Source organism: Taudactylus pleione, unplaced genomic scaffold (genome assembly GCF_031769625.1).
Source record: "Taudactylus pleione unplaced genomic scaffold, aTauple2 ptg000431l, whole genome shotgun sequence".
NCBI lineage: Eukaryota > Metazoa > Chordata > Amphibia > Anura > Myobatrachidae > Taudactylus > Taudactylus pleione.
In genome coordinates, this window is record NW_028284833.1 from 2,265,078 (window position 1) to 2,284,876 (window position 19,799).

Genomic DNA, 19,799 nt, shown 5'->3' on the forward strand with positions numbered 1-19,799 from the left:
CGGCTCTCTCGGGCACATTCTAAAAACTGGGGCTGATGGGGCATAGAGGGGGAGGAGCCAGTCACACTTCTAGATTTTTTTTTAAAGTGCCAGGCTCTACTCTACCACCGTCTATACCCCACTGTCTTGAACTCCAGTGTCACCTAGTGGATGAAGGAGAAAAGGTCTGCACATGTGCAGTACAGATCATGGCCATGCTCTGATCTCCTAACATCGGAGTTGTACACAAACCATCGGCTTTGTGTGCAACTGTGAATCAGGCCCACAGATGCTTAGGTCTCAGGTGGCATTTACCCGTGTTCACTCTCATGCAAGCAATAAACACAACAATGACAATAACTGGCCATAGAGTATATACAGAGTTCGTTACTTGTAGAGTATATGGGCACCACTACTGTGTACACTCCTGCACCTGGGATGTCTGCGCAGTGCAGAGACTCCATGTTGCAGCACAGTAATAAGCTGTACGGAGAAATGCTGGTATAGGGGGGGTACAAGCCTCACCTGCTCCAGCTATATACCTCATGATGCTTCCAGACAGCTCAACTGTCATAGAATCCAAACTCTAGGTCCCATCGGGAATCAACACACACATGGTGAGTCTTTTCCGATACTTGGGGGGGTTGGAACAGCCGTCGGCCAATCACGAGAAGACTAAGCCAAAATAATTCCCGGCCAGGTAGTACTCCCTCACCTCTCAGTGACATCGTCAGAATGGTGTTGAGCGGACTGTGTTATTATTATTGTAAAGAGTAGCGGTGGATCCAACGTAAATGGCTGGTGTTTTGCCCATCCCTGCTATAAACCAATCAGAAGCTTGCTTTCACTGAGAGACATCCACTACATCCATCAAAGCCAATTGTGATTAATAACAGAATATTTGCAAATAACCCTCAGTATGTGTAACTACATGACGGAAACTTGCAGTGCCTGTAACACAGCCTTAACTATTATACTGGGGTGTACAATATAATATCTGGATATCAGGAGCCAGTCAGCAGAAGTCCTTAGCAAGCCACTGAAGTTAGGCACCAGTAGTCATTTCGAAGCACATTGTCTGTGTGTGTGGCTCTTGGGATTTGTCCAGTCCTTTATTACATATTTATCTCAGCGCAGGAACAAATTACAAGTTACCATATGAATCAATATAGATTTACTAAAAAAAAATTATATGTGTGTATATATATATATATATATATATATATATATATATATATATATATATATATATATATATAATTTTTTTTATAGAAGAAAAAGACAAAAGGTTGGATATGATAAAAGGCTTTATCCTAATTCCCTACATATTTACATATGTAAACGGTTGCAAAAGTATTCTTCCAGTAGGAAAGTTTTACTTCAAGAAAGTGAATATGATTCAGTTAAACTACCAATGACAGATAAAACCGACTGCTCCGCACAGTCTAACTTTCCACCTGTTGGAGCCAATACAGAGCGATGGCAAGCCATTCATAGCAAAACAATACAACTTGTTTTGGGGGAGGGGGAGGGGATGGTGAAAACAAATAAAACAAAAATATAGACCATCTGCCCAATGTAATTGATGGGTACAAAAGTCTTGTGGAAATAAACCGGCACGGCTTCGATGAAGTGACAAATAAAATCCATGTAGTTTGATAACTCTTCATAAATGAAAGTAGGACGTCCCAAAGTTGCCTTCTACAAAAATTCTGCATTCCAATAGTTAGTCCCATTCTCAGGAGAAAAAACAAAGTTCTCAAACATAAAAAGAAAAAAAAAAAAAACTTTGCTGTACAGGTAAAAATATAAAGCAACTGGTCCAGAAATCGTCACAAGAAATACCGTTAATATTGGTTTTAAAATTTAAAAAAAAAACACAGACAGCCAAAGGCAGAACAGAAGTCTGACATATGTACCATGATGTTTATATCTCTACATCGCTTTCCTTGTCATTGTCATGATCTCCGTCGTAAAATTCATTTGATGCTTCTGGCCTAGAAAGGACAAGTAAAGTGTCAGTGGAGACAACTGGAAGATTATTATCGTGCACAAAAACAGCTGATTACATCCATTCTGAAAACAATTATGTGAAGAAGTCATTAATGACATAAAAAAAATGTACAGAGAGGACTGGGAGGTTTCCAGCTACAGCTAAAGGGACCACAAAGCATTCAGAGTTCAAAGCCATAAGTTCATGCATATGAGGCCTAAGTACAGGCTGCAAAGTTTTCGGAATATGGATACCCAGACCGGCTCACCGTGCACATCTTTTACAGCGATATAAATAACCGGTATTATTTACAGTGTCCATTGGAAGAAAATCCTGTGTAAATCTTGCGCTAATCACAGGGATGAATGATTTCACAGCTTGTCTGCGTCACAGAAGGATGAATGCACTGTAAAAGCAGACTATATAGCGCATGAGTATACAGTATGAGGTAGGACATTGGGCCTCATTCAGACCTACTTGCTAGATGCGATCGCTCGCATCCAGCGTATCCAAATTTGTCTAAGTGACGACATGGGAAGCGATCGCTCACCAAGACATAAGCACCCACTTTGGCTGTGCGAGCGATCGCTCTGTGTATGCTGACACCCATAAGCGTATGTTGAGCCGCCCACTAGCGCACGTCATCTCCAGGAAGTGTATTAATACATTGGTACATAGAGCACCATCAATAGCGATCGCAGCGCTTGTGGTTGCCTTTTCCTTCCACAAGCACTGCGAGGACTTCAGTGTAAAAAAAACAGGCAAGTGACGTGTACTATGACGCTGCCTGTTAATTATGCACGCCTTAAAAACGGCGTTGAAACACCGAGGCGCGCCTGCATTCGCACCTCCGCACCCCCGTTATTAGTGTCCTGCCCCTGTTACCAGCCACAAACAGACTCTCCTGTCACTCATTACACTGGGCTGTCTTTGCTGGGTGAGCGAGCTGCGATCGCACAGAGCAGTTCGCGCATGCGCATAACGAAACGTGCGCATGCGCGTTCGCAAACCATCGGGCCGCTTGCAAGCGCGCAGCGCTAGTGTGCGGGTCTGAATCAGGCCCATTGTGTCCTACCTCCTACTGCATGCGCTATATAGTCTGTGTACAGACATTGTGTACAGCCATGGCCAAAAGTTCTCAGAATGACAAGTATTGGTTTATAGTCACAAAGTTTGCTGCTTCAGTGTTTTTAGACATTTTTGTCAAATGTTACTATGGTATACTGAAGGTATAATTACAAGCATTTCATAAGGGCATAAACGTAATGTAATTGTCAATAAAAGCCTTTGACAAAGTCAATATTTCCAGTGTTAACCCTTCTTTTTCAAGAACTCTGCAATTCGCCCTGGCATGCTATCAATCAAATTCTGGGCCACGTACTGACTGATGGCCGCCCATTCTTGCCTAATCAATGCTTGGAGTTTGTCAGAATTTGTGGGTTTTCGTTTGTCCACCTGCCTCTTGAGGATTGACCACAAGTTCTCAATGTGATCAAGGTCTGGGGGAGTTTTCTAGCCATGGGCCCAAAACTTTGATGTTTTCTTCCCCGAGCCACTTAGTTATCACTTTTGCCTTATGGCAAGGTGCTCCATCATGCTGGAAAAGGCCTTGTTCGTCACCAAACTGTTCTTGGATGGTTGGGAGAAGTTGCTCTTGGAGGTTGTTTTGGTACCATTCTTTTTTCCTGGCTGTGTTCTTAGGCAAAATTGTGAGTGAGCCCACTACCTTGGCTGAGAAGCAACCCCACACATGAATGGTCTCAGGATGCTTTACTGTTGGCATGACAGAGGATGAAGACTATTGGAGGATGACCTGGTGTCAGGAAGGGCAGCAAAGAAGCCACTTCTCTCCAGGAAACACATCAGGAACAGACTGATACTCTGCAAAAGGTACAGGGATTGGACTGCTGAGGACTAAGGTAAAGTTATTTTCTCTGATGAATCCCCTTTCATCAGAGAAAATAACGCTTGTCCGGAGAAGGAAAGGTGAGTGCTACCATCAGGCCTGGGTCATGCCAACAGTAAAGCATCCTGAGATCATTCATGTGTCGGGTTGCTTCTCAGGCTCACTCACAATTTTGCCTTAGAATACAGGTTTCTTGTAGAACACAAGTTTTCTTTCCTTCAATTATATAGACAATTTACTGCAAGCAACAAGATTAAAAACATAAAACTCGTTGATAAATGAGTCCCTATCAGTTTTAAAACTTGTTGCGTATGATAAAACTCATTGATGAATGGGCTCCATAGTCCCCAAATGTTTATAGGAAAACACAGCAACTTTTTGCTCATAGCAATATGCAAACTCACCACTAGGTGGCAAAATGACATTTCAAACATTTCAAGAAGAAGAAAAAAAAAAAGAAAGGATGTAAGATTTTGCTAGAGGTATTCCATCACATCCGCATGCCCAAGAATTATATTACCAGGTATAGTATGTACTTAGACTAGAATATTGTTGTAACTTTAGTATAAGGATAGCATCATTTATAACAACATTGTAGAGGCATCATTATCACTTTCACTAGACTTTTCTTCGCTGTGCAACCTGTATACCTCCTTCCGGACGCCTTGTGATATTCTTATATTGTCCAAGCAGAAGAATTATCCCTTTACATTAGTGTGATTATAATAATAAAATAGTAAAAATTAAGCAGTTCCTGTCATATGATACAATCGTAGTTTAGAGTTAATGTCTACTGTAAAACACTAAGGGCCGTATTCAATTAGTGGCGAAAACTGACGTTTTTTTCACCATTGGTGAAAAACACTATTTTTCGCCCAAAAAAGGCGACGTTTTCAGAAGAAAAAAAAAACAACGAAACCGGCAAACAGGCGAAAATGGAGAGAAAAACAAAAGACCTGGAGAAAGATTTCTCCATCCCAGACCAGGAGAAAAAATAGATTGCAAAATCCCTATTTTTGTCTAAAAACGTAGGGACTTCTTCAGAACCCTTTGGATCCCCCCCTAATGATAAATAACCCCAACAAATTATCGTAAATTGGCGAAAACGACAGCGCAAATTTTTGGTGGAAAAAAAAAACCGTTGTAGAAAGCTATTTTTTTCCCCAGGAAATTACTGTTCCGCGGAAATTGGGGGTACGTTAAAATGGGTGCAAGTATATTTCCGTGTGGTAAAAACGTAATTTTAAAACCAGTTAAAAAAAATGTAAGGAGTGATGTGGCAAGCCTTGGAGAGAGATCGAGAGGACAAGTTGCGCAAAGCAACAAATCGGCTTCTAACTGTCATTTATCTAGAACAGTCTTTGAAATGACAGGTAGAAGCTGATTGGTCGCTTTGGGAAGATTCTCCACTACATCTCTCTCCAAGGCTTGATACATCCGGCCCCAAGTCATTTAGATTGATAAGTAAATGTCGGGGAACTGTATATACAGTATGATACGGATGGAGACGGATTGGGTTACCTGTTGTAACTGTCCTCAGCTCCTCTCTCCTCAGGATCTGGCTCATCGGTGCGGTCATAGCTCAGAAGATCGGACGGGACATCGTGGATCTGGACACTGGGCGCATGGTTCAACATCTTCAAGTTTTCAAATATAGTCTGTCTGATTTGATCCAAATACTGCACACAAATGAGATTGTTAGTTTTTTTTTTTGTTTTTTTTGGTGGGGTCTGGACTGATTTTTGTTTTGATCGATCTAAAATGACATCATTTGTAGGTCAACCTGGTGACATTCATGATCAGTTAGTTCCCTGTATTAGGCATTCGGACTAAACGATCACTCAATTTTAGGCATTCCCTCTATCGGCTTTTAGAACATGATCATTACGCTGCTTTCTTCATCTTTGAAGTTACTGCCACTGAGATAAAAGCTGCAGATCCCACCGATAAAAGAATAAGATCTTTGGTCAAAAAATTTATATAAAATAATTAATAAAATAAATATAATGGGTTTTAAAAAAAATAAAAATATACAAAATTGTATAACAATTTTTCATGATAGTGTTCCTGTAAATAAGAACACAACTTACTGGTAAGTTCAAAAAACCATTTGTCTGTAATCAGCAAAAGCACCATCTAGAGTTAGAGATGTGCGGGTTCGGTTTTATTCAGTTCTTAGCGCCAAATTATCGCAAGTTTGGATTTATCTTATTGGCTATCCAAAACACGTGTCAGCCGCATAGCCAATATAATGCTGTTTTTGAGATTCGAACATATCCAAGTAAATCAGAGTAAAACCGAAGCGAACATCTCTATCTAGAATATCTTGTAGAGTTTTATGGTCCGATGAGACTAAATTGAAAAGCTAGGCGGTATATATGGTGCCAAGTCAGACAGTCCACACACCAGCCAGGTAACACCATCCCCAGTATGGAGCGTCCAGTTGGAAGCGTTATACAAATCGGGAAGCCGCCTGCCTTAATACCGGCAGCCGGCTTCCCGACTGTCATATAGACGCCTGACATTTCCCCGACGCCGGGAGACAGGCGCCCGGCATCCCGATCGAAGGGATGCCGGGCGCCGCGAGCGGACAGCCGCGGGGGGGAGGTTTAGGGCACTCGGGAGGGACTTAGGGTTGGGCACCCCCCGGGAGGGTTAGGGTTTGGCTAGGGGGGAGGGAGGGTTAGGGTTAGGCACCCCCGGGGGGAACTTAGGGTTAGGCACCCCCCCGGGGGACTTAGGTTTAGGCAGCGGGGAAGGGGGGGGAGGTTAGGGTTAGGCACCCCTAAGGAGGGTTAGGGGGTTAGGTTAGTTAGTACTTACCTATCCACGATCGGGATTTCCAGCGCTGTCGGGCTTCCGCTGCCGGAAACTCTGCTGTTGTCGGCCAGGCACTGCTGGGATTCCTTGGAATCATACCGATTCCTTGGAAGCATCGGGTTATGAGGTGCTCAGCGGCTGTGCCGGATATCCGGTCAGAATCAATTAGGTGAAAGGTGTTAATTACAGACAAATTGTGGACACGATCTGCTATCATCTGACAAAAATGCTCAAACTATGGAGGCAGTTTGTCTGTCACCAGGAGTATGATACAGAGTACTCCGCTACGGTAACACCAAATTGGATTAAAATTAAATAACGAGATGCCCTTAAATGGCCCAGCTAGAGTCCTGGACTTTAAGCCCATCAATAATATTAAGAAGGGTACACGGCACCCGATCCCGCAATGCAAGGCCCGATGAAGGACATATTGGTTGGTTGGTACACAATGAACGATCCATTGACCAACCGCCCGGTATGTCGTTCACCGGCACCATTGAACTTGCCGGCGTTGGCACCACTTCTTACCCGTCACGTGTTCTGGTTTTCAATTCTAGTGCGGACATCTGGGTGGTGTGTAAAATCAGGTGCAAAGTACTCCAAGTATTCTAAAATGCATGCACAGACGCCGGAACGACCCCGATGTCGGGCAGCGGGGGCGCGCATAGTAAGTACACACTAGACGATGTACCCAATATGTCGGACCGACATAACATCTAGTGTGTATCCGGCATTAATCATTCTGTTCATCGCTGCACATTGACCCAGCTAAAGGAATGGCCGATATTGCTCCATCTCAACGTTCCAAATGAGACACATTTGTAAAAAGACTAATGCGTGTAATAGTTCCCAAAGGTGGTATAACAAAGTATCAACCAAGGGGAATAAACACTCGTTAAATTAGGAGATCTCCGTTATTCTCTTAATCTATTCTCTATCATCATCTTTCTTATTTGGCACAGGCTCTGAAGATGAACAATTAGTTCTCACCTGCAGATAATCTAAGTTAAAGATTTCTAAATAGGGACCCTCTCCAAACCACTGACAGAGCTATAGGGGTACAATGACCACCATTCTACAGGCTCAGAATTGGGAGAAGGTCCCTGTAGATAGTGTATCCTGGGTGGACCTCATTAAATGTTCAGCCTCCGTCATGTGGACTAAAGTAATTACCAGACTAAGACCAGAGATGGAAACGGCTTCTTACCTGTCGCGTGTTCTGGTTTTCTATTCTAGTGCTGACATCTGGGTGAAGTGTAAAATCAGGTGCAAAGTACTCAAAGTATTCTAAAGAGTAAAATAAAGGAACAGATAGAAACACTTCTTTATGCCAACTGAGGTGGCTCTAAACTCTACGGTTCTCTAAATGTTATTTATTAAACAGCAAATACAAAGAAAGCAGACAGTCAGGTCACTTACCACTATAAGGCAGCTCTTCACTGATGGTCTCATCTACTAGCAATGACGTTTCATACGTCCTGAAATGTAGAGTTAGGAGGTCAATGCAGTAATTGACTAATCATTATTCCAATACAATAGGAACTTGATGGTTTATTTTTGTTCTCTATTTCTGCTTTTTGTTTTTAATGTGTCTGGTACATATATGAAGCATCACTATAGTTAGTTGTTTGCTTTTTTATCTGCAAAACGCGCCATGAGTATGAGGACAAATGTTGGAGACTGGCACCTTCCTTTCTTAGATAATCTCACATTTTTGCATGAATACATGACGCTCCCCACAGGTGATCTAGGTATGATCATACTGCTTTCACCAGGTTCCCTGGCTTTCCATCTCAGAACTTCCACATTTTCACCTATTCTAGAATTCGGAGAAGCAGGTACTAAATCAATGAATCAATTCCAGTCCCATCACTGGTTTCTTGATAGAAATGTTGGTGGATTTCGGCCTAAATAGATAGGAAAGCGATTCAGACCGAGATGCCAGTAGCTAGTCCTGTTTAACATGGTTTGAGAGGGGGAAACTTGGCGTTACGGTATCCAATTGAAAGTCACTTATTTACAAGTGAAATTCAATTATAAACATTATCTATTCTAGAGTCACAAGCAGCTTGTGGATTCAGCTCTATAGGGAACACTCCTTCATTTTTCAAACAACCAACCGCTTTGTTTCACAGTGAAGTGCGAGCGGTAAACGCCATACATTTCCTACAGTTACTCACCAGCACCGTGCTACGTTGCGGACTGTGTAACCCCCTCCTCCAAGTACAAGCAATGGAATATTGAAGCTTTTGACATACTGAACACAATCCCTACAGAACAATTAGAAGCACAATTATTATTATGCACAGATCTTGCATCGTCTTTATGCTATTCATAGAGGAGCACCATTAAACCATATATAGTATAAAACAGCTTAATCTGGATCATACAATTATAAAGATAAACATATTTCTAAGGAGGTTGTCTGTCTACAAGTTGGGCATCTAGTATTTTCTGCAGGAGGTGCTTGATTGCCAGTAGTCCAATAGTGTAACACTTGCATTTAGGTCAGAGACCAGAGCCAATCAGCAAGTTCAGATTATTAAAAAGGTGACCATACGAATGTGTGAGCGATTCAATTAAACTGTATAGATCGCTCTTTATGTATCAAGAACCAAAACCACCGTTACTTTGTTTTCTATACAAACAATGTTGTGAGTGCTTGGATACTAATTGTATTATAACTGACAAGTGTCCAGCTTACCCATGCCCCCGTATACTAAGGTTAAAACATCCCAGTCTGTCACATCCAAGGGAGTCAGCACCACACTGGAAACAAGCAGGAAATATTTAATTAGACACAATTTGAACATCACTTGTTTTAGATTTTTATTGCATTCACCAAATAACATCGGTTGGCACAGTGTAGTAGTCTTTATGCCCTGGTAAACATATATTCAAGACATATACGAAGGACAGTTCCACCGTTACCATAACAGAGGTACTGCAAAGTCAGTTGCTATCTAGCATTACATTCTTTTGGCCATGAGAGTTCTCCATATTGTAAGAGTCCATATGCACACGTCATTGCTCCATAAAACTCAACACTAACCCTGTATTTTCTCTTTCCCTTATAAGTTGTTTAAAGGTAACTAGTAAGGGATAAATGTATACAAATATTGTTGCTATAGGACTTTACCTAGTTTCACTAGAGGCGCCATTGTTTCTCTTCTATTCCCCCCAATTGCATCTTTCACCTCCCATCACTATTCAATCAGTCTTACTGAAGTGTGAGAATCCTCTATGCTTGGGGGTGCGGCCTACCATCAAGCAGGGTTGATTATTGGCTTTGGGGAAGATATCTATGGTGTTGGGGGGTGCGGCCTACCATCAAGCAGGGTTGATTATTGGCTGTGGGGAAAGATATCTATGGTGTTGGGGGGCGTTGCTATGTCCAGACAGTAGGCTAAGAGGACTCAGAAAGAACCCCTTAGGTTTGCTCATAGCCTATGCAGTGGGATAGCATACAACTATGTCTAGCATATACATTCCCTGTGCTAGGCACAATGTGGAGTCAGTGTGTCAGGCTTTACCTGTAAAACAATGCAGGTGGGCTGATAGAAATCTACCACTTGTTTAATGACCGGCTGGAAGAGGTGTCTGTAACCTGTAAAACAGAGACAGCAAAAAGGCTATGGGGTCTATTTACTAAGCAGTGTTAGGAGGCAGAGTGAAAAGTGATAAGGTGCCAGCCAATCAGCTCCTAACTGTCATTTTTCAAACACAGCCTGTGAGATGACAGTTGGGAGCTGATTGGCTGGCACCTTATCACTTTTCACTCTGTCTCCTAACACGGCTTAGTAAATAGACCCCTATGTTTTATATGCAATGTTAGATACAATACGAGGAATTCACACTCTATATATACAGGAAAATGCAACATTAACCTATTACACAGAACAATCATGGGTGTACCCATCCATACCTGCCGGTAAGCGCCGCATAAATCACCGGGAAGATGGCGCGGGTGCCATTTTACTGGAGATCTGCACATGTGCAGTGGCACAGACGCCATGTTCCTAGAGATCAGCTCATTGCACAGACAGGAGAGAGGGGAGGCGGGCTCGCATGAAGGCTGCAAACAGGACCCCTTCTCACACTCCATTCCTGGAAACTTGTGACAATTCTTATGACAGGACTATAAGAACTTACTTTGATCATCTATGCCATCCCTTAGCGGCACATTTAGACAGTAATATCTCCCACTTTCAGCTCCAACCTCATACATGTCACCTGGAACAGTACAGATATCACATTATTGTATATAAAAAAAACAACGATCTGCAACAGTAAAATCAACTTAAATGAGAAGAAACTCTTCGGCTGGTGCCTCACCTGTACCAGGGAAAAAGTAGTTTCCGTATTTGTGAAATGAGACGGTCATGACTCGGTCAGTGAGATAAAATGCTTCCTGGACTCCATCTCCATGATGGATGTCAATATCTATGTACAGGACACGTGGGTGATACCTGGTGAAGCACAGATTAGTTACTATGGACACGTGTTCTCTGTTAGGCCATCATCCATACTGCTTCCCATCACTGTGCATGCAGACTGGCAACTATACTACTATAAGGGGTAAATTTACTAAAGTGAGAGTTTTTAGAAGTGAGTTTTAAAAGTGATGTTGCCCATAGCAACCAATCAGATTCTACTTAACATTTAACTAGCACCTTCTAGAAGATAGTAGCTAGAATCTGATTGGTTGCTATGGGCAACATCACTTTTATTAAACTCACTTCTAAAAACTCTCACTTTAGTAAATGTACCCCTAAGTGCCCTAAAGAGGGCAATATCTGCACCTACTTTGCACAACACCACACAATTAGTTTAGTAATAATAATTAGTCTTACTTGAGTAGCTCCAGGATACCAATCACAATGTCATTGACGTAGCAGAATCCTGAAGCCTGTAATTAAAGGCACGGCTGTATTTAGGAATATCACAGCAAACTTGACATTCGGTATTAATTGTGAAAAATGTAATTACCTCAAATTTTTTGGCATGGTGAAGTCCTCCAGCCCAGTTAATTGCAATGTCGCAGATCTGGGGGGCAAACAATTTAAAAATATTATAGAACATTTGGCCTTTTTCAAAGTTAGAGGGCTCTCGCCAGGTCCTGAGTGGTATAGGGTTACCCATCGCTGCTCCAAACGTGGTAACCAATGTTATTCACTTCGCCAGTCAGTGGTTTTAATGTTAAGCTGATGGGTGGACGCACTAGATTATTTTTCATATACTTAGAACTTCACCTTATAGCAACTTTATCAAATGGTTTTAGGGTCCAACATCTAAATACTAATTAGTCTAAGGAAAATATAAGCACTTCCCATAATATTTGAATTGTAATACTAATGCTGTGTACACACGGTACGATGTCAATGAACGATATCGTTCATCGTTAAATCGTTCATTTTTATGCAGCCAATGACCAATGAACGACCAATGATGCGCGTTCCCGCGTGGACGATAACGATATCGTTGGTCGGCCATGCATGCAGGCCAACCTGGAAGATATCGTTCATTTTCCATAGGGATTTGCGACCGTTGGTCGTTCATCGTTGGCGATATCTTTTGTGTGTGGATGAACGATATCGTTCATCCAACACACCGGGAAATTCAAGGGAGATCGTTCAGCGATATATCGTTCGCTGAACAGATCGTCCCGTGTGTACCCAGCATAAAAGGCAGGTTTATAGCCAGTTTATTACCTTGTTGTTTAGTTGCGTTGCTCCTTGTAAGGAGGCTCCTGTGTAACGAGAACAAAACTCAAAGAGGCCTGGAAACACCGGACTGTAAAGAAGATGAACAGCAAGAAACAATGTGAATGAGTGTCTATAAAGTGAGATAAGACCCATGTTTGTCTCAATATACAGCATTTATTTTCACACAATTTGTTTTTAGGAGGCATGAACTAGTTTTAGGAGAAATATATAAACATGCAGGTAAAAAACTAAACTGAAAAAGAATCTCATAGCACACTGTCTGCCAGAGCCGGATTAACAACAGGGCAGCCGGGGCAGTCGCCCAGGTGCCCCCACACACCTACATCACCAATGTAGCGACAATGTGGCATATTGTGAACTGGGGGCCCTACAGTGTGTTTATCACATTTGTGACACATTATACTTATTAATCACATCGCCAGCGTAACATGTTGACAATTTTATTGGTAGCTCCCCCACAAGTTAGATGCCCTGGGCCCCCCGAATACATTCATCTGGCCCTGCAGTCAGCCCTGGCAAACAAAGACGCTCTAGGGTCAAATTAATCGGATTACAGTGTATGTAAAAAAAAAAAAACTTCAAACAGGATCTTAGTAGTAGAGTGAATATGGGGGGGGGGGGGGTGTCAAGGTACCCCCCTGGAAGGGTTAGAGTTAGACTAGGGGAAGGGAGGGGGGGTAAGGCACCACTGGGGGAACTTAGGGTTAGGCACCAACCTGGGAGTTTTAGGATTAGGCACCCATAAGGGTGGGTTAGGGGACTTACCTGCTTCGTCGGGATTCTCCTGTCGCGCTTCCGGCGACACCATTTAATTCCGGTGGCAATTGAGCCGCCAGGATTTCATACCCAACCCTTATATTGTCCCAAAGAACAGGTACATACATAAGGACTATCGGATGTAATACCAAAGTGGTGCAGAAGAAGGGTGATTAGAAATTGGATATAATTATGCTGGATTGTCATTATTACCGATGTACCACAGGGAGCAGTGCTGGGTCTTGTAGATGGCACAGAAAGTATAACCGTATAACCGTAGAGATATTCACTTATGCGATGGCAACAACTAACGTCAATTACTCATTAAATTCACTAACTGAATGTAAAATTGGGTTGATTACCCTTCTTACATAATATTTAATGTGCTGCAATGATGACCTCAGAACATTATGGGGGGGGGGGGGGGGGGGATTACAAATAGTGTAGTTCTGATCCTGCGCAATCGACGCCGCAGACACTGGTATCTAAAGAGACTCCCTACCAGTCTCTAGAATATTTCTTTTGCATATTTACTGTTTTAGAATCCCAGTCCAGCGCAGTCTTAATCAATAAAGGAAAAATTCTTACATCAAAAAACAATGTCCAATTTGAAGTACTTTTCAGAGCTCAATGGGGTTCAACCTTTGTTCATCAATGGTGCATATATTTAATTAAAAATAGCAGACATATCGCATCACAAAATGGATGCACTCTCTGGGTCAGTTGTTCGGGGAATACCGGTAACTCGTTGTCATAAACCATGCGGGGTAAAAGGTTCCGGATACCCGCTACCACCAAACAAGGTTCACCGCTCACCCGATTCCAACGTCTCCGGAGTGTCCGTCCCACTAGCTTAACGCGTTTCGGATGTGCTTTATCCTTCGTCAGAAGCATGGGGGGGGGGGGGAAATGATTAAGGGAATTTATTCAATAGCCATTATTGGTATCAGGAAGGACTCTCTCACCCCTCTATGAATTAACTGGGGCTTTTGCTATGCATTCCCCTGGATCCATACAACAAAGGCTGGTGAAACGTTGATCTCGATATATCGGTATCAGATTCCCCTCCCGTCCTCATTTCCTATGTATAAAGTCCACTGAAGCTTGCTTTGCCAGTGAAGAGTCCTTTCTCTATCCCAGGGGTGGGGAACCTCATGCCCGAGGGCCGTATAAGGCCCCTGGAAACATTTGGTCTGGCCCTCTGAGCTTTTCTCTGCTAGCCTCATTTGGCTAGCAGGGCGTCTAGAACGGTACCCTGTAGACAGAATCTATGCAGCAGTGCAACCTGGAGCGCCCTGAGGATGCTTCAGATGGTCACGCCGCTGCCCTTACAGCTCCCCAGAGCATCCTCAGGATGCTCCGGGCATAGCTGTAATCACTGGCGATGGTGGCCCCACCACCGTGTGATGTGACGTGGAGGGGGCATGGTCTGAACCTGGCCCGCAAATAATGTTATATATATCAAAATGGCCCTCGGCAGAAAAAAAGGTTCCCCACCCCTGCTCTACCCCATCATCAGAAAGTGAAGTCGGCATTTCCAGTGAACAGCCGCCAGATGAAGCATAAGGTGATGCAGCCACTTTGCCCAAGTACCAAAAAACCTTATCCTCTTCATTTTGCCCAAGCACATGGGTACATCAGCGTTGATACATTAAAATTAACTACAAGGTTTTTTTCTTCTACGGACCTTTGTTTGTTTTCCATCACTCACCAATCATCGCCAACATTGAAGGCATTTAAGCTTTTCGTGAAGCCCTGCATGTTGGTGGGGCTCACCCGCTGCAGGAAGTCTATGTAATCCTCCGAGTGAAAACGGCACATATCATGCTGGGACGCTTGGTAGGGCTTAAATACCTGCGGGATAGACAAGGGAAGGCAATCTATTTTATGCTGTAGCTTTTATGGTGATAAAAAGAAACAAATATATCTAAAAAACCCTCTACAATCTTTATTTTATTTTTTTTTAAAAGGGAAGCTCTTCGCCATGTTTAGATAGTCACACACATTCTTTAAATATGTAAACACAATATCAAGTGTTAGATTTATTGTTGTGGTCATAAAAACACTTGTGACACTCTCAGGGCTCATCCTTAATAGCTTTCATTCTAGCACCCTCCACAACCCATGTCGTTCTCAGCTCTGATGCTTCTAGCACATTCTGCTCTGCCTTCCAGCAGTTTGTTGCATTAGCGGAATGTGCTAGAAGCACCAGAGCAGAGAGCGACATCCCCAGGCAGGAAAGAGGAACTGCACGGGTTGTGACAGGTGCAAGGTGCTAGAATAAACACTAAGGGTCGTATTCAATTAGAGTCGAAAAGCCGTTTTCTGCTAAAAAGTCTCGGCGAAGACATCATTTTGTCAGCGGAAACTTCTGCCCGTATTCAATTCTTGCGACTTTCACCGGTGCGAAAACGCAATGCAATGTACCCGGCAGAAAAGATTCGCCTATGAATAGCTGTCACAAAAAAGTGCTGAATTGTGGTTTTTGGGTGCAAAGGTGGGGACACCACCCTGCACCCTCAGGTCAGGTCCCTAATGGTAAACTGCGTCAAAAAATTCCTAAAAAAGAAAACACGAAAAAAAAATTACTTTGAAAAATGGGGCGAAAAAAAAATCAAAGTTAGGGTACACACTTAAAAATTAGCGAAATAGACTTTGGGGGGGGTCTGCAAGTATGAGGGAAGTGTTTTTTTTATTTTATTGCAGGTGCTTGCTGAAGGTGCATTTTTAACGCTTTTTAAGACCTAATTTTTGCCATTTTTAACCATGCATCCCCCCATTTTCATGTACCCCAAATTTGCTGGGACTAGTTATTTTCACCCAAAAACCTGCTAAATGCTATTCTTCACCACTAAGACACTAATTAGCAGCTAATGAGAGCATTTAAGTACCCCAAATAGCTTCAGCAGGGCTATTCGGGGGCAGCTACCATGATCCCCAATGTTAGTGCATCTTTTGGGGGGTGTCAGGCTGATATCCCCAAATCTGACAGCACTTTTCGCCTGTTTGAGTTTTGCTGGGATGCGTTTTCGCATCCTTTGGATTGAATACGGGGGATAAACGGGGCTGCGAGCGATACTTCTCAGCGATGACAGCGAGAAGTCCGGCATGCGAGAAGTACAGGCCTTTTTGCGTCTAATTGAATATGCCCCTAATAGTGAGTTTGGTTTTGTAGCATTCCAAAAAAAACTACTCATAAAAAAAAAAAAAAAACACTAAAGAATATAGAACAAGCGGTGCCTCACATCGTAATATAGGAGTAAGAGTAAGGAGAACCTAATGTAAGGGATAAAAAAAAATAAAAAAAAGACATTATACAACTGCACACATTATCCGCAATATATCATATAGGAAAAACAGTGAGACAAAGTTGTACCCATCTATGTGACCGGACCGTGCCTATCCATACACTTAGTGAACTAACTGTCAGTGTCATCTGGAATCAGATGGATCTCTGGGTATGCAAAACTCAGCATAGGCCGCCATTGTATCTACACGCCCTCAATGCACTTATCCCACGTGTGAATGCCCTGTTGCCACACAATTTACGCCTCTTCACCTGCCAGTGGAGATGCAACTGAAACGCTTCCGACGCTGAATTGCCTGTAGATGTGTAGACCAGGCTAAGGAGCATGTGCAGCACGAAAAGAAAAATGACCAAAGTAATAAAATGTTATCAGTGGTCACATAATGATTTACGTCCACCAATAGGGGAAGGGAAGGAAATAACCCGAGAGAAAATAGCACAACTTCCAAATGGTCTAGAACAGGGCCTCCTACAATACTGAGCTACGTAGTGTGCACGCAGGGCACTTGTTAGACACCAATCAGGGGTCGCCCACAGCAGCAATGTACAGGACATAAAGACTGGCACTTACAATCATCTTTTTATACAATCCATAGTGGAGAACCAGGCTGTGAGTGAGAGCCAGTCGGTGCGGTTTCATGGGATGGCCTGTACCTGAAAGATGTGATAGACGTGATTAAGACAACACCGAGACATAAATAAAATATACAGTACATAAAATAAAAAATGACATTTGCAGTGGCTCACTGGGATGGACAGTAGTTCTGCAAGTTTGAACATAACACAGTCACAGCTGACAGCAAATCTCTTCTCAGCATAATGGTACAAAAAAGAGCACACATCACCAAGCACGTAAATCAAGGCTGAAACACCAGTGCAAGGCACAATGGTAAACAAATGCAGCACACTGGCCCTGCACATGGAGACTCCCAGCAGGCACTCAATCCTGGCACACTGGCATCATCAGCAGGTACCATCTACAGCCAACTGTCCATAACTCTTGTAAACTGGCCCACACAAATGCCACCATGGCCTGGCACATTGACACACACAACTACCACTCCACTCTGGTACACTGATTCACCCATCCACCACAGTACCCTGACACACTCATCCATCCACCCGACACACTAAACCACCCATCCACCACAGTGCCTCTGCACACTGATCCACCCGTCTCCCACAGTGACCCGGCACACTGATCCACCTGTCTGCCACAGTGATCCGGCACAATGAACCACACATCCGTAACAGTGCCATGACACACTGCTTCACTTGACCGCCACAGTGTCCTGGCACACTGATCCTCCCATCCACCAGAGTGCCCCAGTACACTGATCCACCCATCTGCCGCAGTACAATGATACACTGCTCCACCAATCCACCCATTTACCACAGTGTCCTGACACACTAATCCACCCACCAGGCACACTAACCTATACATCTGCCACAGTGCCCATGCACACTTATCCACAAATCTGCCACAGTGACCCCGCACAATGAATTACATATCCATCACAGTGCCATGACACACTGCTCCATCTGACCACCACAGTGTCCTGGCACGCGGATCCTCACTTCCGCCACAGTGCAATGACACACTGCTCCACCACAGTGTCCTGGCACAATTCTCCACCCATTTGCCACAGTGCCTCAGCACAATGATCCGCCACACTTCTCTACCCATCCACCACATTGCCCTGGAACACTGATCCAGCACTGTGCCCCAGCACACTAAGCCACCCAAATGCCACTGTGCCCCAACACACTAAGCCACCCAAATGCCATTGTGCTCCAACACACTAACTCACCCAACAGCCACAGTGTGCCCGACACACTAATCCACCCAAATGCCACTGTGCCCCAGACACACTAATCCACCCAACGGCCACAGTGCCCCCGACACACTAACCCACCCAAATGCCACTGTGCCCCAACACACTAACCGACCCATATGCCACTGTGCCCCAACACACTAATCCACCCAAATGCCACTGTATCCCAACACACTAAGCCACCCAAATGCCACTGTGCACAGGGACATCCAGCAGCTGAATACTATGTAGCAGTGGGGCAATCAAAGGGCACTTGCATCACTATCAGACACTGAAAAGGTTTGATGTAACTCCTTATAATGCAGTATATGGATATCTACACTGACGTACGTCTCTCACCATAGTGGAAATTCCCGACATCCGGGTCGTAGAAGTAAGCTACAGTCTTTGCCATTCTGTGACCACAAATAACCAGCAGCCCCCAGGAACATGGAGCACAGAAGGCATAGACCACTTCCACAATGCGCCGGCAGTACGTCACTGGGAGAGCGCCGCCTCCCCGGCGCCCTACTCCAAACGTCGCGTCTCTAGTTGTCACAGAGACAGCGCGCCGTATATTCCTTAGGTGCAGCGCACGGTACGAGCTGCGATCTGACCGCTATGTGTCGCTGCTGCATAACCTCCTGTGTGCCCTGGCTGTATATGTTATGTCCCGCTGAGTGTAACCAGTGATGGCAGGGGAGATAAACTACACCCGTTCATATCGGAGTCGGACAGATCTGGTCGTTTTACCAGAAGCATTGTATAAAGGCCCCCATACATCAGCAATTGATTGCAGCAATCCTGAAATTTGCAATCGATTGTGTATAGAAATCTTTCCCTTTTTCAATCGATTGTGGCAATTCTGCAATCGATTGAAAAGGGAAAGAATTTTATACAAAATGATTGCAAATTGCACGATTGCTGCAATCAATTGCTGATGTATGGGGGCCTTTACCCGTGATATGCTTCCAGGCAGCTTATTAGGTTGTTTACAGGAAGGATTGTCTTAACTGCAGTGTGGGCCCTGGGCAAAGCAATGCACTGGGGTCCTTACCCACCCATTCATGGGAACAAAATGTAAATGGTCAATAAAATTAAACCCCCTGCATGCCCATTAGACGTCCCACACATGCAGAGAGACTGGTCTGAAGCCGGCGGATGAAGTGAAACAGACTGAGGTGAGTACTCGTCACCGAGGGGGGGATGGGGTGGGGGAGGTTAGATCGGAATACAGTGCACCATCGGCCAGCTTATAAAAATATAACAAATTTACCAACTGGCTGCACATATGTTGGGGGTCCCTACAAGCTTCGGGCCCTTGGGCAACTGCCCAACAAGCCCAATGAAAGAGATGGCAATGTTTACCGGGATATAATGGATTCTGGACCTGATTCAGCAAGGAACGCAGCTGCGAATGCAATAGTTTAACTGCGATAGTACGCTAATCCATTGCGATTGCTATGTCGTCGCAGCACTACATAAGGACGCCCACCTT

The 19,799-nt window shown here is 43.8% G+C and overlaps 1 protein-coding gene across 2 annotated transcripts; it reads right to left on the bottom strand.

Annotated features, from left to right (window-relative positions):
- Positions 1–1,268: 1,268 nt before the first annotated feature.
- HDAC3 (histone deacetylase 3) lies at positions 1,269–18,838 on the bottom strand. 2 transcript variants are annotated; one of them, XM_088447395.1, is made up of 15 exons: positions 18,662–18,838; positions 17,059–17,141; positions 14,892–15,034; positions 12,410–12,491; positions 11,688–11,744; positions 11,552–11,607; positions 11,034–11,167; positions 10,851–10,931; positions 10,232–10,305; positions 9,403–9,467; positions 8,879–8,968; positions 8,118–8,176; positions 7,906–7,985; positions 5,400–5,557; positions 1,269–1,976 (listed from the first exon to the last, which is right to left on the bottom strand). In XM_088447395.1, exons 1-15 carry the CDS (start codon positions 18,714–18,716, stop codon positions 1,907–1,909), a joined length of 1,287 nt encoding a protein of 428 aa, XP_088303521.1. In that variant the 5' UTR covers positions 18,717–18,838; the 3' UTR covers positions 1,269–1,906. The 2 variants fall into 2 exon arrangements, with proteins under 2 accessions (XP_088303521.1, XP_088303520.1); XM_088447394.1 differs by having other exon boundaries at positions 18,653–18,838.
- Between the last annotated feature and the right edge of the window lie 961 nt (positions 18,839–19,799).

Coding starts and splice junctions, on each gene's coding strand:
- HDAC3 (XM_088447394.1), bottom strand. CDS start 18,716: ATGGCAAAGACTGTAGCTTACTTCTACGACCCGGATGTCGGGAATTTC. Junction 17,142..18,652: donor TTTCCACTATGGTGAGAGAC/GTACGTCAGTGT, acceptor CACATCTTTCAG/GTACAGGCCATCCCATGAAA. Junction 15,035..17,058: donor GATTGTATAAAAAGATGATT/GTAAGTGCCAGT, acceptor TCTATCCCGCAG/GTATTTAAGCCCTACCAAGC.